Genomic DNA, 23,517 nt, shown 5'->3' with positions numbered 1-23,517 from the left:
AGCCTTCGAAGATGTTATTTAAGAAACACAGGAGCTAGGATTTAAGAAGGTCTTTCTTCCTAGCATATTTTCTGTCCCTGATGTAATGAAGTGAGTTCTGTTCAGGCCTTAATAATATAATGTAGCACTTAGGGCCAAAGATGATGCCCAAGAGTGATGCACTGGAAGCAAAGATAGAGAAGACTTCCATAGCCACCATGACCTTTCCCTTGGTGCTATGGTAGACAGGGAGGAAGGTGACCCAGACACTGCAGAACACAAGCATGCTAAAAGCCAGAAACTTGGCTTCATTGAATGTGTCAGGCAGATTTCTGGATAAGAAAGCCATAAAGTAGCTCCCCAGGGCCAGGGCTCCCAGATATCCAAGGATGCAGTGGAAGGCAATAGCTGATCCCTTGTTGCAAATGATGATGATGTGTTTATGTTCTGAGTGAGCATCTTTATCAATAAAGGGCGGAGAAGTTGCTAGCCAAATTCCACAAAGCACAACTTGGATCATGGTGCAGATGGCAATAATGAAATTAGGGGCCCTTGATATCAGCAACCATTTCCCAACTCTTCCTGGAGCAGTGATCTTGAAGGCTATAAGTACAGTGATAGTTTTGGCCAACACAGTAGAAAGAGCCACACTGAAAAGGAGTCCAAAAATGTTTTGCTGCAGGACACAGGTGGCTGTGTTAGGATGGCCAATGAAGAGGAAGGGACAGAGAAAACAGAGGGTCAGAGTGATGAGCAGGATGTAACTGAGATGCCGGTTATTGGCCTTGACAATAGGAGTGTCTCTGTGTTTCAGAAACACAACAAGAACAACAGCTGTGAGTGAGGAGAAGCCCAGGGACGTGAAGCTGAGTGTTGTCCCCAAGGGCTCATCATAGGCAAGAAATATCACAGTTTTCTCTAAGCATTGGTTCCTCTCTTGGTTTGCATAGTGAGTTTCTGGACACTTCACACACTGATTCATATCTGCCAGAAATGCAGTTGATCATGAATGCATATTCAGGTTTCTCCTTTTACCGGATGCCAGGTGTATCATGCTGCACTGTTATTTGAGCCATCTTGTTTTGTGTGTATAAAATATACACTGTTGGAAACCACATCATACCCAGAAAACTTCCTATTCCAGAACCCCATAGCAAGAAAAGCTTTCAATCATCATAGATGAAAAAAAAAAAAAAACAAGATATTTCATGACAAAGTCAAATTTAAACAATATCTGCATACAAATATATCCCTACCCAGAGAATACTAGCAGAACACTAGATTAAAGGAAAACTTCCATAAGACCAAGGGTATGGCCAGAAGAACAGGTATAGGTGACACCAGTCAGAAGAACAGAGACCCCATGCTGCACCAAAGGCCAATTTTGTCACCTGAAGCCTTGCCCCCAACTTGATCACACACTCTCAAGTCAGCTGTCAGAAATTCAGGCCTCAAAAGACTTGAAGACCAAAAAAGAAACAAAAGCCAAGGACAATAACACCATGCAATAAATATAAACTCAGAAATCAGCACTGAGTCATATAATCACCTCAAATCTACATGTTTTAATTGCAGTGTGAGAACACAGTCAACAAATAGCCAAAGCCATAGGGCAGCACGAGGTCCCAACTATCCTAAGACAACAAGACTGCAGTATTTAAGTGCAGGTGAAAGCACAAGAAAATGACCTTAAGAACAACTTCACAAATATGATTCAGACTCATAAAGAAGGAAAAAACACTCTCTTAAAGAAATTAAGGAAAGAGAATGAAACAAAACTTAAATGAATCAATATATTCCTTAATGAAAGCCATGAAATCCAACAAACACACAACAAACAAACAAACAAGCAGGTGAATGAAATTGTTCCAGGTCTTAAAATGGAAATAGATGGCCTGATAAAATAAACTGAATGAATTCTGGAATAAAAAATCTTGGCAAATAAAAAGGAGCTATGTATGCAATCATCAGGAAAAGTTCAAGAGATAGAAGAAAGAATCTCTGAGGTTGATGATACAATGACAGAAGAGTCATTTGTCAAAAAATGTTAAATCTAAAAATTCTTAACACAATGCCATCCAGGACATTTGGGACATTATGAAATACCAACCCATAAATAATAGGTGTATGAGAGTAACAATAATTCTAGATTGATAGTGTTAAAATATATTTGACAAAATCATAGAAGAAAAATTTCCAAACATAAAAAAGGACATGTCTATAAAGGTAGAATTTTACAGAATACCAAACATATAGGACCAGAAATGGAAGACTAAAGGCAAAATAATAACCAAAACACTAACTGTGTAGAACAAAAAAAAGAATATTAAAAACAACAAGAGAAAAAGACCAAGCTACATATAATGGAAGATCTATTAGAATTATACTCAACCTTTCAACAGAGACTCTGAACTAGAAGTACCTGGATAGATGTCTTTAAGGCTCTAAGAGTCCACAGATGCCAACATAGACTACTATACCTAGAAAAACTTTCAATCACCATAGACAGAGAACATGAGATATTCATGACAAAGTCAAATTTAAGCAATATCTATGTACAATCCAGCCTTAGAGAAGATAGTAAGAGATACATGCTGACACAAGGAGATTAAGTACATTTCTGAAAACACAAGGAATAAATCGCACACTAACAAAACCCAAAGAAGGTAAACACACACACACATACACACACACATACACACCACCACCACCACCACCACCATCACCAGCAGCAGCAACGGCAGCAGCAACAGCAGCAGCAGCAGGAACAAGAGAAACACTACCAAAATAACAGGAATTAATCATAATGGGTCATCAACATCCATCATTATCAATGGACAGAATTTCACAATAAAAAACAGGCTAAAATAATGGACATGAAAATATTACCCATCCTTCCTCTGCGAGGAAGAAAAAGACCTCAACATCAAAGACAGATGTTACCTTAGAGTAAAGGGTTGGAAAAAATTTCCAAGAAAATGGACCTAAGATACAGGCCAGTGTTGCTATTCTGATATCTAACAACATAGACTTCAAACAAAATTTAATCAAAGAGATAAAAGACATTTCACACACATTAAAGGAAAACTTCACCAATATGGTGTCTCAATTCTGAAAATATATTCCACAAATGAAAGGGCACCCACATTTGTAAATGAAACCCTACTAAAGGTTAAAGCACACATTAAACTTCACACACATTAAATTGGAAGACTGATGTTTCCCATTCTCAGCAATGGGCAGGTCATCTTGACTGATGACTTTCTGAATAGAACACTGAGAACCAGCAGTGGCTCTAACTTTGACAGTGGGAAGTCATGACAATGAAAAGTTTCCATAAGGCAAAGGACATCACCAGTAAGAACTAATGATAGCCTGCAGAATGGGGAAAAGGTTTTCACAAATTCCTCAGTCAATAGACGGCAAATATCCAAACTATATGATGAAATAAAGAAACCTAGACATCAGCAAACCAAATAATCCAATTACAAGTTAGGGTCAGGAACCAGAAAGTGAATAGCTCAGAGACTTAAGGTAGCACCAAACCCTTCTGATAAAAAGCAAATGAAATGATTCTGAATGATATTCTGCTATACTCATAGATAGGAGCCTAGTTCAAACATCATCAGAGAGGCTTCCTTCAGCATCTGATGGGAGCAGAAGCAGAAACCCCCAACCAACATTATGGGGAACTTGGGGAACTGCACATTAGAAGAAGAGGAAATACTAAAGGATCCAGAGGGTTGAGTTCCAGGAGAACCTGATTCCCAGAATCAACTAAACAGGGCTCATAGGGTCTCACTGAGACTGAAGCCTACATGGTCTGTGTTACACCCTCTCCATACATGCTGTGGTATTTTTAAATTTTGGGTTTTTACAGGATTTTGAATATTGGAAGTGGGGTGGCCCTGACTCTTCTGCCTGCTTGTGGACCCCTTTTTCCTCTAGTGGGTTGCCTTGGTGAGCCTTGATATGAGAGTTTGTGCCTAGCCTTAGTGCATCTTATTTGGTTGATATCACTGGGAAGCCTGCCATTTTCTGAAAAGAACCAGAAGTCCAGTGGATTTGGAGAAGAGAGGTAAGTATGGTGACTGGGAGGAGGGGATGATGGGGAGACTATGTTGGTGATATATTTTATAACATAGAGAATTATTATAAAACTAAAGTATAGATATACTCACTTATATCTGCATATTAGCCCAAGGGGTATGTCCCACGAAAGCCTTCACTTACCAGGAAACTGACACAGAGGGGAGGACATTCTAGTGGGACTCTAGATGAGAGAATCATGGGAGAATGGCAAAGTAGAAGGACCCAGAGGGTCCTAGAAGCCTACAAGTAGAACATTATGATAGGCAGATTTGGGCCCAGGGGTCCCGCTCAAACTAAGGCACCAGCCAAGGACAATACCGGCGGTAAACCTTAAGCCCCTACCCAGATCTAGCCAATGGACAGAACACTCCCCACAGTAGAGTGGATAGTGGGATATGACTTTCTCACATACTCTGATGCCTCACCTTTGACCATGTCCCCTGGACGGGGAGACCTGGTGGCAATCAGAGGAAGGACAGCAGGTTACCAAGAGAGACTTGATACCCTATGAGCATATAGAGGGGGAGGTAATCCCCCTCAGGAACAGTCATAGGGGAGGGGAATAAGGGGAAATTGGGAGGGAGGGAAGAATGGGAGGATACAAGGGATGGGATAACCATTGAGATGTAACAAGAATAAATTAATAAAGGAGGAAAAAAAAAGAAATAAAACTAAAGTATAAAAATAAAATCATGATATGCTCACAAGAACATGTTTATCAAGACATAAAATGTGAATGTCTAAATAAGAATGTCCTCCTTTTACATCACATATATTTATACTTTGCTTTCCATTTGTGGAACTGTTTGGAAGTAGTAGATTAGTAGTTGTGACTCTTTTGGGACAGTTGTGTCTATGGAAGGGCTTTTAAGGATCTTTCTAGTCACAGTATGTATTTTCTGTCTCCTGTGTTTGCATCAGCATGTGAGCTCTGAACGGTTCCAATCATCATGCTTTATTAGTCAATTTTCCATTGCTGTGAAGAACCATCATGACTAACACAATGTATTAATGTAAAGCTATAACTCACAGGAGTATAGTTCCAGATGAAGCTCTTGGAGAGATGAAGGAATTAAAGGACATAAGAAAGTAGCTGATGTTATATCTGATCTATAAACATGAGTTTGAGGAGAGAGAGAGAGAGAGAGAGAGAGAGAGAGAGAGAGAGAGAGAGAGAGACAGAGAGAGAGGGAGGGAGAGAGAGAGAACAAAGCCACACCTTCTATTTATTCCAAATTCCTCCACTATTGTAGAGCAAGTATTCAGACATTTGAGCATATGGGTTATAGTCTCATTCAAGGTATCAACATGTACTCTAACTGTACAAAACTGTAAACCAATTAAATGCTTTCTTTTATAAGTTTCTTGGTCAAAGTACTTTGTCATAGCAATAGAAAATAAACTAAGATAAAATGCATTCTGAAATGAAGCATACTTCTCTAGTGGTCTAGAGTGGGTTTCTGTAGGCAGCCATGTCCACATCTACAGTGGTTAAAGAATATAAAGCAGGTATGAATTTCAATGTCAAGTGTGTACTATTTCTGTGGGAAGAATGAACGTTATATAACCTGCGATTTTCTAACATCTGGAAGGAAGAAGACTATCTTCACTGAAGAGAGCTGGTTTCAGATCACTTACAGATGTTTTCCATATGCTTAGGCATTACAGATGATGGATAGGTGGGGATGCTTTCTGCATGACTGACAATTACCTGTCTCATTGGAAATCTCATTCTCTGGGCAAGGAGTGCAGTCAAAGCAGCAGGCAGCCTTCCCCTCCTTGTGAGTTTTCCTGAATCCAAGATGACAGCTCTCAGTGCATAGAGATCGTGGAATCTGAGAATAAAGTGAGTGATAGCAAATGGTCAGGTATTTAAGGGATTTGCCATAGAATGTTTACAAGCATTATACAATGCTAACATTATAATTGTAACATGTGTGTGAGATGTACAGAGCAATTGTGTCTGGTTCTCTTCTCATTGTATGAGCAAAAGTAAGATATCTGCAAATTTTCTTTCATGCTGTGCTAAGAATAGTGTCTAATGATGAGTCATAGAGAATCTATCACCAAAATGAAGCTTTTTCTATGCACAGACATTATTATCTCAGCCAGTCTCAGAGTTATTCTCATGTAGTGGGTTTAGCAATATATGTTCCTTGCTTTTTCTGCAGTTTGAATTCTTTTTATCACAACTGCAGGCTCCTTCCTTATCACCTCCTGATCTCACCCCCTCCATACCCCCATCATGCTATTTTGTTTTGACAGGGGCCTCAAATCATAAGGTCAACGGACCATTGATTAAAACCTTCCAAGCCGGGGTAAAAATAAGTCCTCTGTCAGATGACCTGTGAAAATGATTAAAGTCATTCTGGAAAAGGTATGGTATTATGATATTAAAGAAATCAAAAGCTTGGAAAATAAATAGTTCATCCATAAAAATTAGGTAATAAGACAATTCTTCATATTGGTGGTCATTATGTGTCTATGATTGGGCCCTGTATAAGCAAGCAATGGTCACAACTTGCTGGCTATAAATTTCAAATTTATATACTGGTGAAAATACTGAGGTGAGATGCAACTCACCTCTGTCAATCCTGTGGCCCACTGTATCATATGATAAGATAAGGACAATTTCTGGCCCTCTGGAGCATTTGGAGAAAATGTTCCTACTTTCACATTTAGCCCAAGACCTTTTGGGAAATTCCAGAAGTTGATAATGTCATACTCTGCATGCGATTTCCTTTTCCAATCCATGACTACGTGGTCCCCAGCATGACTGATGAGTTGTGTGTTCTTTATAAAAGGGTGAAGCTAAAAGAAGTACATGTACTTATGTTACACAACCTCGAGAGAAGTATAACAGAGATAGAATCAGGTCTTATTGGTTTTAACCTTGATATGAAAAGCACCTTTAATATAGATATTAATTGCTTTCAAAAAGAAAAAAAAAGAAAAAAATTGCTTTCAACAAATGATACCAAAGGATAATGGGAGCATCACTGCCCTTCTAAAATGTTCAAATCAGTTTAACTAAAAAAGGTAGAACCAAACACTCTTAAATCATAAATATATGTGGAGAAAACTCTCAGCATATTTTAAAATATAGTTATATACAATTAAAATTTGAAAATATTTAGCTTCCCTCTGTAAAATGAATGATTTTGTGAGTGATCATTTACATAACATAAGCATTTAGAAGAGTTCAGGTGCACTGTGATAATTCTCTGTCTCTCGTCTCTTGTGTAATTGGAATTTTCATATTGAAAAATTTACACTTAAAATATCGTTTGGCCCATTGTAATATAACTCTCTATTGAATTAAACATATTTCTTCTTACAACAAAATAATCTAAAATATGTATGGCCTAATTTGAGTGCATTTATAAACCTGTAGAGTGTCATGTTGCCAATTCAGCTGAAGTGATGTTACCTGCCAGGGGGAGAATGCCATCTCTTTTCCTTTTACTTGAGTTGGAAATTGGACTTGATTGAGAGTCATCTCATGCAGACTGTAGGCCACAGCATACACAGCATTGTACACATTGTAACTCTCCTCACTCATGGCCATGTCAAAGATGTTCCCAGGCAAGAATCCCAAGGAGGCATTAGGCAGACAGTTGTCCACAATTTTACAATCTTTCCTAAAAAATGAGCAGTTGAAGAATGAGTGCCATAATACATGAAGATAAATATCTTCTGGGAATTTGGAAGGATTGGCTGTCTGTATAAAATCTGTAAAATGAATATTCTTCTCATTATGGTGTGAAAAAATAAGGGCCCCATGTAGTGAATCTAATATGAAATATTCATCAAATTTTGAAAGATCCCAGTGTGAGTTCAGGACCCAGACTTTCCATATAAGTAACTTCTGTTTTATATTTACTATTAAGCTTAACAGAGAGTCGGAGTCCCCATAAATAATAATCACATTTGCTGATGAATCCAGGATCTGAACCTGATTTTTCCAGGGTTTGGTAAGATATGAGCCCCTGCTGACTAGGGTCATTTCCACAAATGCTATGCAGATTTCATTTTTATCCATCTCGCTTCTCAAATCTGAGAGAGTCTGGGCACCTTTGTGATCATCTGTGATGAAGAGCCCCACCCAGAACCATTGGAAGTGAAGCATCAAAGATACAATGCCCAGTGTCAGAGATGTGTCCTTAGGGGCCACCTGGTACAGAGAAGAAAACCGTCTTTGTTCACTCAGGGTGCTATCAAAAGGCCCAAAAGTAAGCTGTAGAGAAAAAACAATAAAAAAGAACATAGTCACAAAATAAAACTATATTCTACACCAATGGTTTGAAGCTTTTAGGACAATTCTTTGAAAGTAAAAATCTACCTTCCTATGGGTGTTCCAGAAAAGTACAGAAAGCATTCAGAGGTTCAGTAGTGTTCTGTGTCTACTCACTTTCCCTTTGCTCTCTATTCTATGCTACATAACATGTAGATGTACCATCAACTGTCTGGATCATTTTCCTATCCATGAAGAGTGATTATAGTTTCCATTTTTTTCTGTCACAACCACCTAAAATGTCATCAAGTAGGGCTGCCATGAAGTCCTATACTATCACCTCCTCTCACCTGTGGAAACTTGTATAGATCCAGCAGTGTCCCCATGTATTCAGACATTGCCGAAGATGGTCCTGTAAGTACAGCAGCAGAATTGCTCTCTTTTACATATCTGTAGTTAGGAATAGTATGACCACGCCCTGAAAGTGAGGCAAAAAGACTGCTCAGAGTGTTCCTTTGAGCATGTGGAACATTATGTACTTCAAATCCTAGGGATGTGTTGGGTAAAATGTAAGGGTTGCTGTTGATCTTTTCAATGGTGTACATCATGGCCAAAATACATTGGTAGTTCTTCAACTTAAACCTGGATAGAAGGTAGAACAATATTTAGGAGGAAGATCTGTACCACAAAGACATAATATATGTGAAAGCTTACTACAATGGCTTTATTAGTTTGAATGCTCCTGCTTTTAAAAATCCATGTTTAACTTTATTTCTGGTATTTTCTGAAATTAGAAGAGCAGTGTTATTTTTCTTTTTTTAAGTTGAATACATTGGTTATTACACAATGTATTGTAATTATACTCCACCAACTTCTCCCAGGTCTTGCTCAAATACCCTTTTATGCAAAGTCTACATTCTTTCTTTCTCTCTGGTATTAGAAAGTTATCTATGTACAATAAGTAAATTAAAAACAAACAGTTCAGAAAAAGAGAAAACAAACAAACAAAGGAACCAAAAAAAACCAACAACAACAAAACATAACAAACAATCAAAGAAAAAATAAACAGAATAAAAAGGGCAAAGAAAATGGACAGGAAACCCAGAGATACATGGAAATGAATGAAGCATCATGTTATTGTATAATTCAAATACTGATTTCTGTATCCCCCATATCTGGTTGCAGTTCATGTTCTGAGAACCTCTCTTATGAATATTCTATAATCTCTATTCCCCAATTGTCCCTTAATGTCTCAATAAAGCAGCTTACATCTAATCAGTGAGCAAGGGAGAAAATAGGGCTGGACCTCTTGCCAGCCAGGGAAGGAGGATTTAGATTAGAAAGCAGGGGATTCAGTCAGGAAATTCAGCCACAGCAGGATAGGGGAGCTGGATTATGAAAGCTATAAAGTGCAAGTATCACTGAGAGGAAATAGGATTAGTTTAGAGAGTTCAGAATAAATAACTGCTCAGCTCTTGTCTTGTGAAGCTTATTATTAAACAAATATAAAGAATCACAGTTATTTCTGTGATATCTGGATTTACAGAGGAACTGAGCAGCAAACACTGTTTTATAAAAAAAATGGTAATAGGTGCATAGACACATGTGTTCATATACAGAAAATCATAACAAACAAACAAACAAACCATAATATTATACAGTGTTAACTTCCCAAACATTGTTGATTTTGTTATCTTGTTTTCCATCTACTACTTGGCATAGGACTCGCCTTAAGAATAGTCTGTATACCCAAGAAGATTGCCTTGCTGAAGACTAATTTTTGTAATTGCCACTGGGTTAGAGAAGAATGCTTGTGACAGCTTGGAGAGAGCTCCCCAATTAAAGAAGGGAGCTTGTGTCCACTTCTCCACTCAGCAGTGGCAAACCATCTATCTTAGACAGGTGCAGGTCCTGCTCAGGCTTCCACAGTGCCTGTGAGTTCATTTGTGTGCCAACCTTGCTATACTTAGAAGGCTCTGCTTCCTTAGTATCTTCCAACTTCTATGGCTCTTACATTTTTTCTACCCTCCTTTTCTGCAGCATTCCCTGAGCCCTAAATGAGTTTTATGGGTATATTCCATTTTGAAGTGAGTGTGATAATGCTGCAAGGAACTTCTCTGATGATGGCTGAGTGAGACAATGATATATGAATATAGAAGAATGCCTGAAGAAGTAATTTTATTTCTATATTACTTTAGAAGAACAATAGTATTTGGATGTCCTGTAGGTCCATGGCCTATCTATTTTCAGGTTCTTGGCAACCCAGCAGTGCTGGGTTCCATCTCATGAAGCAGTCCTTAAATCCAATCAGATATTGCTTGGTTTATCCCACATGCTTTGTGACAATCTTCCATTATCGCACACTGGCATCTTGTAGGCAGGGAACTAATGTTGATTAGAGTACATGTAGCTGGGCTGCTACTTATCTTTCTCCTTTCATAGTATGCAGAGTACCTTCCAGTGCCATGAATACTAGTCCATAGGTGTAAAGGCTTCAGCTCAACTTTTCCATGCTCAGTAAGTCCTATAGTTGCTATCGTCAGCAATGTGGACTTATCTTTACTTCAGAGTGCAGACTCTTAGAGGACATCCATGTTGGGCTAATGTTCAGTAACAAGTGAGTATATACCATGTGTATATTAGCCTTTTGTTGGTTGTACTGTTGGTCCCAAATAAGTCAGAAGAAACTTAAAGAGAAAAATGCCCCATTTCCCTTAAGGGGTTGGTGTGGGTCGATTTTTGGTTGCTTTCTTGGGCTATAGATGTTATTGTCATTGGGAGTTGGTGATTATTTATTATTGGTCTTATTCATAGTGAAAACAAGGCTAGACTTAGAGATTTCTTTCTTTTCCTTTATCTTTCTTTCTTAGGTATGGAGATAGGGGCTGAAACTAAAGAAAGGGATATATAGAAATATATAGGGATGATAGGACAAAAAGTAGATTATTGAATCTACTCAAATTATGGCCTTAATTGTTACTCACAAGAAAGGTTATTTCAATTAATTGATATAGAATTTTGTATATTGATACAAAATAAGTTTAATTTTCATACATTGAAATAGAATTAAAAATTAATACTCTTCACATATTATATTTCTGCTCCAATATGAGGTTTTGTACCCATATATCTCCATTAATACATGGTTTACTTCCAATACACTGATAGTGCTATTGCAGGCTGTTTAGGATAATTAGAATAATTAAGTGATACAAGCCAATTGTTAGTTGATCAGCTCATGATCATGTCAAGTGTAGGAATCTACATCCTAGGTTTAACAGACAGATATAATTCTATAGATAGATAAGGTTTTAAAAAATCTTCAGAGACATACGGAATATGGCATTTAAAGTTGTTTTTATTATTTTAAAGATTCTTTGAAGATAAGACAGTTTACCTCCTGGCAACACCCTTCCTTCCTGAGAGAAGATGATGAGCATCGCAGAACCTCCTTATGGAGATGGCTTCAAATGTGTCAAAACAGCCACTGGACAACATGTCCTTGTAGCTACCACAGACAGAATTCTACTTAAAATGGAAAAGTTGGATGCATGCAGAATCAACAGTCAAACTCTGCCAAAATAGTGTAAGGAGGCCTGGATGGTTCCTGCTTCACAAATATGTCTGTCAAATATATTGGGCCAGAAGGCTGGAGATGATGCTACAATGTTAGGGAGATTTCGGGTGTCTGTTCAAGCAGAAAACCATCTCTTTCATTTTTTCACTTTGGAAGCTGCTAACCTGAACTTCCTGTTTACTCAGGTAATTAAATGTATTCCTTCTCAAGTCTCTGATGGGGCTGAAGACCAGATAGTTTTAAAAGTGTGCTTAGTTCTTTAGGAGTAAAGATACTTGTAGACCTATATAAATATTTTAGGTTGATAGATATAAACTTTAATAGAGATTGACTTACATTCAGAATTGTAGTCTCACCAAGACAGGAAAGACGTTTTCTTCATGGTTGCCAAATGCAAATAAGCAAAATGCTATGTATGTAACGTTTATCTAATTCCTGATTGTTTTGTGGTTCTTCTTGCTGTATGTAGTTTACAGCATATATGTGTATTAACATAATGTATAGTTAAAGGTTGGTCTTTTATTAAACTAAAAAGAGGAAGTGTCTGGAAATGCCTTGATTGGGTGGAGCAGTTCCCAATAAAAAGCGGCTTTGCCAATCAGCTGAGCAGAGGGACAGGATGTTGAAAGGAGGAGTTTCCGGAGAAAAAAGCATGAAGAGGATGCTGGACCAGGTGGCTGAAAAAAGAGACTGAGAGAAGAGAATCATGTCCAAGGCTGTAAACTGCCCTCAGCCTGTCGCTAAGGTGAATAGATTCTGCACTTCTACCTGAATTGCTATGCCACATGCTGCAATCTTTCAGTTATCGGCCCCTGCTGAGAGGATCCTCTGTGCTGCATATTGGATTTTTGAGTTGCTAATATTTGTGTTGGTAAAGAAACAAAGGAGCTCAGGCAGAGAGCTATTCCCAGATATTGCATTCTTTTCAGCCTGCCTAGAGGGCCTAGGGAGGAAATGAGTCCATCCAGGTGCTTGTGTGTCTTTGCTATATAATACCTGCCTTGTATGCAATAAAATCAAACCTTGATCAGGACTGCTTGACTTGGCTCCATATTCACTGTGTCTCTGTTTCTTTTCTTTCACTTGCACTTCCTCTTTCAGTGAACCTATTTGATACATCCTGCAGAACAGGACAGAATTGACTCTGGGGAGTAATCAGACTGGCAAAGGATTGGTTTACATGTGGGTTTTAAGGATATTAGGATTAGAATAGCTCAGATTCTGGCCAGCATAGTGCTTGCAGCTTAAAAATAAACCATAAGCTTTATGTCTGTCCTTCAGGAACTATTTGACTAAAAATTTCTACTGACTTAATAATTTAATGTGTTGGTTAATGTGGGAAGAATAAAAGTTACTCCCACACCAGGAGATGATTTTATGAACAGAACACTGATAGATAGCACTAGCACCAAGGTTAAGAATTAACATATGGGATTTCATGTAATTGAAAAGCCTCTGTTTGGCAAAGGACACCGTCAGTAAGATAAAACAGTAGCCTTACAGAATTGGAAAGATTTTCACCACGCTGATCTGACAAGATGCTAATATTCAAAATATATAAGGAACTCAAGAAACTAGATACCAACAAACCAAATAATCTAACTAAATGATGTGGACAGGTCTAAACTGATAATTTTCAAAAGAGGAAAGTCAAATCGCAAAGAAACACTATAAGACTCACCATCCTTAGCCATCAGGAAAATGCAAATCAAAATATCTCTGTATTTCCAAGTTCTCCTCATCAGAATGATCATGTCAAAAAAAAACCCAAAAAACAAAAAACAAACAAACAAACAAAAAAACCAAGGGAATTTCTCATGCTCATGTGGAGCAAGGGGAATGTTCCTCCATTTTTGTTGGGAATTCAAACTTGTACAGCCACTATGGAAGTAAGTATGTCAATTCCCTAGAAAACAGGGAATTGAATTACTTCATGTTCCAGCTATACTACTCTTTGAAATATGCCCAAAGGATGCTACATCCTACCATAAGGGCACTTGCTCAACTAGGTTCATAGTGGCTTTATTCATAACAGCTAGAACCTGGAAACAAACTGGATGTCCCTCAACTTGAGAATGGATAAAGAAAATGGAATATATTCATTTAGTCATATGTTAAAAATGACATTATGAAAATTCTAGGCAAATGGAGTGAACTAGAAAAAAATCATGTCTAGGAGCCTATTTAAACACAGAAAGACAAACATGATATGTTTGCATGTATAAGTAGATAGCAGTTGGTAAGTAAATGATAATCATGTTAAAATCTGTAGACCCAGAAAAGCTAACTAACAAGGAGGCTCTTGGGTGGATGCATGCATCCCCCTTGGAAATGAAAATAGATTTTGTGGATGGACTATGGGAGTGTGATAATGGAAATAGGCTTGGTCACATAGGGGTATGAGAGGGATGGGGGAGAGATGGCTTGAATTGGTAGACACTTAGGGAGCAATGTGGAAACAGTGCAATAGAAACTTACAGGGTTGTAAAAAAGTGATCTTAGCGAAGACTCCTAGTTAAGATGCTATGGAGCCTGAACCATATGGAGTTTGTAATGAGGCAAACATTCCAGGGTTAGCTCATGGACACCAATGCCACAAAACCTTCCATATACAATTTATCCTATCTGAAAATGTGCTGAGTCAATGGAGAAGCTTAACTTGTGGGTGAGACCAACAAATAACTGGTCAATATGAGGTCCACACCAGAGAAGGAGCCCATGCCTAAGGATGACCAGCAAACAGAGTCTGGATATGTCAGAGACACAGGATAGAAAAAAATCAATAAAATGATTCCTAATGATATTTTGCTACACTCATAGATCAGTGTCTAGCTCAATTGTCATCAGAGCGATCTCTGCTGACAACTTATGGGAGCAGATACAGAGAGCCATAGCCAAACAGGATGAGAGAGTCCGAATTGGAGATCATGGTCAAGTTCCTCCCCTTGGACCTTTACAAACCATGTGAACAGAGAGTGGAAGAATTATTGGGGCCAGAGGAGTTAAGAACACCAGGAGAATCTGATTCCCAGAATCAAATAAGCAGAGATCATAGGGCTTACCAAGATAGAAACAGCAACCATGCATTCTACATTTATCTACATTAGATCATTTGCATAAATGTTAGGGTTGTTAACTTTTTTGTGGGACTACTAAGAGTGATGGTGTGGTGGTGATGATTTTGAGTCTTTCACCTGTTCCTGAGACCCTTTTCCTCCTACTGGGTTGTCTCACCCACCATTAATATGAGTGTTTGCACCTAGTCTTATTGTAGCTCCTTCTGATGTGTTTGGCTGATATCCCAGAGAGCCCTGCTCTTTTCTGAAGGGAAATGGAGATGTGGATCAGGTGGAGAAGGTAGTGAGGTGAGGAAGCAGTGGTGGAAGGTAGAATGGAGATGGGGCTAAGAGGAGTGGAAGGAGAGAAAGCTGAGATAGGGATGTTGAAAAAATAAGACAAAGAAATCTAAGGAAGCACAGCTATGCTAAGATGTAACAAAATAGAATCAAACAAAACCTATTCTGAAAAGATAGTAAAGCATACTTTATATTCATTAAAGGAAAAATCCAACAACAGGTTATTACAATCCTAAACATGTACACATGTGTAGGCTCAATTTTTTAAAGAAATATATTTTATTACAAACTTATTAACTGAGAGTACCTCACTTATAACCTGAGCATCCTAAACAATAGGAAAAGGAGGTTAGAGAATACAATAATGAAATTATAAGGATATCAGATCCAAGGAACAATTCTTATGGCATAATCAGCAGGATTTCTTCTGATGGAACCTGGAGCAACCGGAAGCTAGAACCTCAGCCAAAGCCAGGATCCCTGAAGCCTTCCCTCAAACGGTTCTATTGAGGAGTATCTTAAAGTGGAGCAATGAACAGCCAAAACTATTCCAAGTCTCCAAAGGCACAGCCTCTTGTTTTTGGCTCACGTTTATATCTCTTCTCAGAATTTGTTCAAGGATGTTTTTCAGCTGGTTAACAACCAATCTCCTCCACGTGGTGGTTCGCCTTCTAAGGGGATAAACATTACCTGCTCTCTCATAAGTCTTTTTCTCATCCCCCACTTGTGATCTAAACAAAAAACATGTTTCTCTCACTTTCACACATCAAACACATCAGTACCCATCTTCAATAGTGAAACAGTTTCAATTTAAAAGCAGATCAACCCTGCTGTAGAGATGGTGGTGATTTCAATACCTCACTTTCAGCAATAGAAGGGTAATATGAAATAAACTAAATAGAGAAACTCTAAAGTTAGATAAGTCAGTTATATCACTGCCTTTAAAACACCTTTTGCACTTGAAAACCTCTATATTGATGACATGTTTATAGAAAGCATTGTTTGCCAGTTATGCACTCAGAATCCTTCCATGACCAACTTAGATAGAACAGTAATTAAAATTTTTGTTCAAAATATGAACATTCTGTCTCAGAACCCTTCTTTTTAATAACCAATGGACTATGATGCTTGAAATCCTGAACAGGCAAATTTAACACAAAACATATTAATTTAAAACCGTTTTTATATCTATAGAAACAAGGTGATGTAAATAAGGACTCCTTTATATTTACTACACACTAAGTACACAGAAAGGCAAAACTATATACGACAGTGGGTCTCAGTGATCATACAGTCTTAGAGCTTTGCATTTTGATGTTCTGAGAACCAAGACACAAACATACTATGGGAAACTCAAAAGAGATTCATATCCTCCATGAAGTGTATTATATATGAATTTTCAGCAAAAGTTCTTTACAATCTGTGTTGTCTTACTAGTTATATTTATAAAGTATTTTTGGCACTTAAGAGAATCTAAAAAGATATATCTAAAAGAGTATTCAGTATACTTATTTGGATATTCCAGAATTTCTCTGTAGACCATACTTGCCTGGAGAACATAGGTCTATAAAATCATATCTACCTGTCAAACACAGCACTGTGCAAAATGTCCTCATTTCTACCACAGACAGAATTCTTCCCAAAAGTGGGCAAGCTTGGATGCAGGCAATCAATAGCCAAACTCAGCCAAGACTGGGTAAAGAAGCCCTCAATATTTCCTTCCTCACAAATATTTGTGGTGCAGATATATTGGGCCCAAGAGTTGCTGATGATGTGCCAATGTTGTAGAGAACTTTGGATGACTGTTTAGGCAGCAAACCATCTCTGTCATCTTCTCTTTGGGGGAAGTTACTAAGCTGGACTCTGTGTATACTCAGATAATTAATTTATTCATTCTCAAGCCTCTGATGGAGTTGAAGACCTGATAGTTTAGTTTGACAATTAAGCTTAGTTGCTTAAGGGTTAAGATGTTTTATTAGAGATCAATGTATAAGTTGATAATGATGAGATGCTAGGTATTATTAATTTTACATTCAGAATGTTAGACTCACCAAGATAGGAAAGATGTTTTCTTCAAGGCTGCCAGATACAAATAATCAAAACATGAATATAACATATACGTAATTCCTGATTTTTATGGTCATTTTGCTATATGTAGTGTATTGTATATATGTATTATAATATGAATGCATATTTTTAAAATATTTAATAAAAATTGTAAAATTGTTCACTTTATAACACAAAGAAAAGAAACGAAAACCATAGGTCTGTGTCTCAGAAATGCCTGGATTAAAAGCGTGAGCCACCATGATGCCCAGCAAGATACTTTGTTTTGATGGCATATGTTTTGTTATAAGATGTACAATTAGTATGATTGACGTTGAAGGGAACATTTTTTAAATTCTATAATTTAATTAGTATGCATTTCACTTAGTATTAATTACCATCTTCTACCTCACAAACAGATATTGATGTCATGATGATAAATGAACACAAACATTTGTGGTGATTATGACAATGCAAAACTTAAAGAAATTACCGAAAATATTTTTTAGAACAAAACAGCAAAGATGCCATTCTTGAAAAATATAGTTTTGATAACTAATAAATATACATTGTACAACTCATTTATGTTATATTATATCTTCAACATGAAATACCATAAATATTGAAAATAAACCATTCATTATTAAATGTTTTTAAATAACCAGTAAGCAGATATTTATGTCCTTTAATTTGATAAATGGAAAAAAGGAAAAATCATCAAAAAGAAGAAATCTTTAAAGTCAGACTTTTCATATTCTTCTACTATTTAAATCTTTTAATGTTATTAATATACAAATACACACATGGCTGCTAAAATGCCACTTGAGCAAACAAGTCAACCATATTTTTAATTTGGTGTGAAAGAAAACCTCTCCCAAACACAGTAAGAGAAACTGTCATTATTGCTTTGCAGGGAAGTTAACCACCATGCTTAAAGATCCCATAGTATGCATACATGTACTCCTCTAAATTAATCTCCTTTAGTCAGGATATACTTTGTATATCCTGAACTTATCAACTATTTCTTTATTATCTTCCTAATTTTGACAAGAAAGTAAAATCTTAATATAAAATTAGAACAAACAAAATTAGTGCCATATAAGTTAATGCTAGCTGCACAACTTATGATCTTTTGATGCTAGAGCAATTAAGATGGGTATCCTTATGCAGATACTATTAGATGCAGATACTATTAGAAGATGAGGATAGTTAACTGAAGTAAGACAGACAGATCAATTCCTCTTTCAAATTACATATACATTCCTTTCTATATAAGTGATAAACATTATGAAGAGTATGAAATCATAAGTGAACCTTGAAGAGTATATACTTGCAGGTGCCCCACATTCTATGAAATATGTATTTGGAAATGTGTTGTCTTTATCAAATATGTTACTTGTTTATAGTTTATATAGTTGGAAGTTAATTTTAGTTTTATTTCTTACTTCAAAAGATATTAAATCTTACACAGCCCTCTCTTCTTGTACATGGTAGACAAGCAAGCCACACTGAGCTCATGTAATTACAAGGGTGATCTTTGCAGAAATAGGCCGCCACCTGAAGAGGGACTCAAGCTGATGCACATTAGTGCTGAACTGCTGAGATTAGAAAGCACAAGAGGAGATACCATCTGCTGTAAAGAAGAACATTTTTTTGTAGCATGCAAGGTGTAAACATCTGGTAGACCATACGAACTTGCAATCCTACTTGAAGTAAGCAATGATCCCTATGCCCAGCTGACTCTTCCAGAGAATGTTTTGTTTAGATACCTATTTTTAAATTTCCCATGCTGCCTTCAGGATGTCCATTTGAGACTAAGCCTATTACAATATCTTTAAAGTCTAAAGACATCTCAACTTAAACTTTTTTCTCTTCCACTGTTGAATTGGTTACTTTTTCCACAGCCACCTTTTAGCAGACACAGTAATGCCACATTGACAATAATCCATTCTCAATCTTATGTTTATTATAGGTGATTTTCTGCCCATTGTCTTCAGCCATTCCTGAATATGTATTTCCATGTTCCCTTTTGAGTTCAGACCTGAGTACCATGTGCACTTCTTATTTTCAGATGCTTATTGTGTGGTTACCTACAGCTATGGATATACCTGACTTCCTTTAAAAACTAACATGCATGAATGTTTCTCTTTGGCAGGACCTAGGAAACTCAAATAGACTTGCCTTACACTTTGTTTTAATCTTGCACCGTTTAGAATGCCTAGAAACATCTTTCGGAGACCTCATCACAAAGAATGTGTGTTCAGAAACACACTCACATACAAACAAATACACATTAGGGATCTATAACTATTTATCTATCTATCTCTAAAAATGTTGCAGACAGATAAACATGGTGAGTTACAGAGAATACAAAAATTGAAATTCAGATAAAATAATCTGAGAGAGATGAATGTATTTCTATAGCAGAGAGTACTTCTCATGTCTAATTCTGGCATTCTTGTCCCTAAATTATCATCAGCAAACACATATTATTTGTCACTCCAGTCTCACGGAAGGAAATCTGTGGTCACTAACCTCAGTAGCATTATCTCTTTACACAAGAGCACATCTAGACTTAAGAATTCCTTCAAATACTGTATCTATCTTCTATTATATAATATTTTCCTCACATAGCTAACACTGAAAACATGCAAACCCTGTGGAATTATAGGCATGGCTGAGAATATAGGGAAATTTCCATTGTCTACCATGGAAAAGAAAATGAATAAAAACTCCAAACCTTCTTTACCCATAAAAGTACCAGAAGAGTCACTAAGAAGACAGCACTGCAGAAAGATCTGGGAATGGAAGAAAGGAAACAGCTTAGTGGGGTATCGACTTGGAATAATGATCTTTGAAGGTGTACTTTCCCCACGGCATATGAATGTCAAAAGTTGAAAAGGAATAAATGCATAAATGACTTACTCAACCATAATATCTCTGTTAAATGTAATCATGTTCCCGTGAGTTGTTTTGTGTGGATAGACAGCAAAAGCAGGGAAAAATCCAGCAATCACCACATCTCCTTTACCATATAAATGGTAATCTATTCTGACTAAGCACTCGCTGCTGCTGTAGGAGCACAGACGAATTGGAAGCTGCAGAAGGCAGGAGATAAAAATGGAAGACAACAGCATATTAACAAAGTATCTACCATCTGTAAGCATGATAAGGTGAAGTCTTCAGGGTCCAGAACATATATTCAAGGCTCATCTGTGTGCACATTTCTTTATAAGTTTATTGGTGAATGAAGTTTCCTCTTGATTCATCAATGCCAGTTGTTTCGGACATGCTATTTACCCCCTGTGGAATTGTCCAACACTTTTTTCCCCACAGGCATTGAATCTGAGGCCTTGTATTCAGAATAACACAATTTATGGATTAAATATATATTTATTCTCTTCCCCAGGCATAGGCAGTATGTTCTCACCCAAGACTACAGAGATCTAGTCTCATGACACATGACATGAAATCCTTAGTGGATTTGTCCACAAATGTGAACCAAGAAACAACTCATTGAAAAGCCATTCATGATGATACAAACATGTTACACTAGATGATGTCATGGTAGACTAAAGGGAACAGGGCCAAAAAGGCCCATACCAGACCTGACCAAATCTTAAAGCAGACACCATTAACTGTAGAATTGGAGGCTGTCAATCCCAGTTTTGATTTCCCATGTCTCTGTGAGTCATAGAATATTCTCTTTTTCCATAGATGCATGCCTGATTTCCAAAATTATGTCTATGCCCCACTATAAACTGTTTATGTCTCTTTCTGATAAAACCTACAGTTCTGCTCAATTCATTTCCTTATGATCTGTTTGATGTCATTGCAGAAATCAGGTTTCTTATTTGAATGTGAACTTTGACTTTATATAATATTCTTTATCCACCATGAATAACTGAGTTGACATTTTGTCATGATACCCCCAAGTGCTAGAACACTGTGTCTTCCCACAATTTATTCATATCTGAGATTATAGTGTCATTAAGAAATATAATACCATAGAAATATATCCACGTTTTTCTCTCCAAAAAACTGAGTAAATCTTTCTGGGTAGAAGGACTCGATTCCTAAAGGCACAGAGATGAGTTACGTTAGGGACTCTACCAAATTAGGCACTATAGCCATGACATATGTTGATGCAAAAGTGCTCAGAGTGGAAACTATGAGTGTCAATCATTGTGTAATAATGGCTTTTCTTTGACAGTAATGAATCAATATTCCTGGGCTAGAAAAGAGGCAAGTTTCATTATCATATCTGTCCTACACTAGCTTAAAACTCTGGGTGCAGAAGCCCCTCTTCTCAGCCTACCTCCACTTTCTGGGGACTGCATGGCTTGAGAGGATGATACTGCCCTTAAATTAAAAAATTTTTTTTTGTTAATCTTTGCCATTCTGACTGAGGTAAAATAAATTACCTAACTTCTTTCGATTGGCTTTTCCCTAGTAGATAAATATAATGATCTTTTTGAGGGATTTCTTAGTTCTTTCTTTTTTTATAACTCTTCATACAAGTCCCCAACCTACAAGAGAGTATCTTGAATGACAGTGTGTTTATGAATTTTTTCTGTGTATTTATTATTGATATATACAAAACATTTACTAGTGCAAGTTGATTCTCTATTTGCCCAAATTGCTGAATTAATTAATCATTTCTGCAGAATTCCTAGAATTTCTAGTTTGTGTTAATGTAATTCTATAATCTACAAATAGTGATAGTTTGAATTGTTCTCGCTCTCTTTCTATCCCTTTAATTTTCTTTTCTTGTCTAACTGCTGCAGCTAGTGCTTTAAGCACATTATTGAAATGGGCATAGTGTGCATCCTTGCCTTGATCCCGACTTCAGTGGCTGTGCTTTATGCTCTTTTCCATTTGGGATGAGTTTGTCTGTGGGATTTCTGTATTATCCTGTATTGTGCTGAGCTATGTTTCCTCCAATATTATGTTCTCTAGGACTTTTATTATGAAGGCATGTTGGCTTTTGTCTAAGGATGTTCTTTTTTAAAAATAATTTATGCATTTATTTACTTATTTTTTCATTCCACTTACATCCTGATTATAGCAACTGCACTCTTCTCCAGGTTCCACCCTCCCTCCCTCTTCCCCAACCATCCTACCCCAGCTCATCAACTCATATCCGGACTGAGCATGTCCTTTCCTTCTGTGGCCTGCTGATGTAGCCCGACCAAGTGGGAGTGATTTTTAAAAAAGCAGGCAGCAAAGTCCATGTCAGAAACAGACTACACTCCCTTTACTGTGGTCCTCACACAAAGCCTGAGCTGCTCTTTGGCTACATTTGTTAGGAAATCTAGGTCCAATCTATACATGGTACTTGGTTGATGCTTCAGTCTTTGCAATCGCCTCGGGGCCCTAGTTACTTAGATTTGTTGGCTTTCTTGTGGATCTCCTGTAACCTCCAGGTATTTCTATTTATCCCTCCCTTCACTTCCCCACAAAACTCCCTATACTTTACCCAATGTTTGGTTTTTAGTCTCAGCATCTGGTTATATCTGCTGTTGGGTGGACATATATGCTAGGCTTCTGTCTATGAGCATATCAGAATGCTGTTAATAGCGTGAGGGGTTGGCTTTCTCCCATGCGCTGGGTCTCAGCTTAGTCCAGACACTGGATGGACATTCACTCAATCTCTGGTCTTTATTTATCCCTGCACCTATTGTAGATAGGGTACATTTTGCATCAAAATTTGTGTGGGAGGGTTGGTATTCCTCTCCCTCTATTAGAAATCTTGTCTAATTAGAGGATTTCATCTTCAGTATCCTGGACCCCTGCTACTAGGAATCTCAGTTACAGTCACCCCCCATATCCTCTCAGGAGCCAAACCTGTCTTAGTTCTCCAGCTTGTGATCAGAGATGACCCTGCCTATGGTTTCCCTTCTCTTTGTAGGCCTTCTGTCCTCTGATATCTTCTCTCTCCAGTTCTGTTTTCCACCTTTATTTCTGTCTGAACGCCCACTCACACTTTGTTCCCTATATTCAACTACTTCTGCTGTCTGTCCTATTTCCCCTTCACATTGACATTCATGCATTGTTCCTTGGGCCCTTTTTGTTACTTAGCTTCTTTGGGTCTATGACTTGTAGTATGGTTATCATGAACTATATGGCTAATTCTGCTTATGACTATATACCATGTCTGACTTTCTGGGTCTAGGTCACCTCACACTGAATGATCTTTTATAGTTCCACCCATTTGAATTCCAGAAGTGGTT

The 23,517-nt window shown here is 37.4% G+C and overlaps 1 protein-coding gene across 1 annotated transcript; it reads right to left on the bottom strand.

Moving 5' to 3' along the window:
• On the bottom strand, positions 1-23,337 carry LOC311606492 (vomeronasal type-2 receptor 116-like; the record flags this gene model as incomplete). The annotated part of the gene is made up of 7 exons (XM_084797764.1): positions 1-963; positions 5,783-5,906; positions 6,655-6,882; positions 7,502-8,308; positions 8,656-8,947; positions 20,210-20,382; positions 23,269-23,337. The coding sequence occupies 7 exons, from the start codon at positions 23,335-23,337 to the stop codon at positions 35-37; spliced, it is 2,622 nt and encodes an 873-aa protein (XP_084653890.1). The 3' UTR covers positions 1-34.
• Positions 23,338-23,517: the final 180 nt, after the last annotated feature.

Source organism: Acomys minous, assembly GCF_964271855.1.
Source record: "Acomys minous genome assembly, chromosome: 10".
NCBI lineage: Eukaryota > Metazoa > Chordata > Mammalia > Rodentia > Muridae > Acomys > Acomys minous.
The sequence above is the reverse complement of the archived record's forward strand: the minus strand, read 5'-3'. Positions and strand labels throughout refer to the sequence as shown.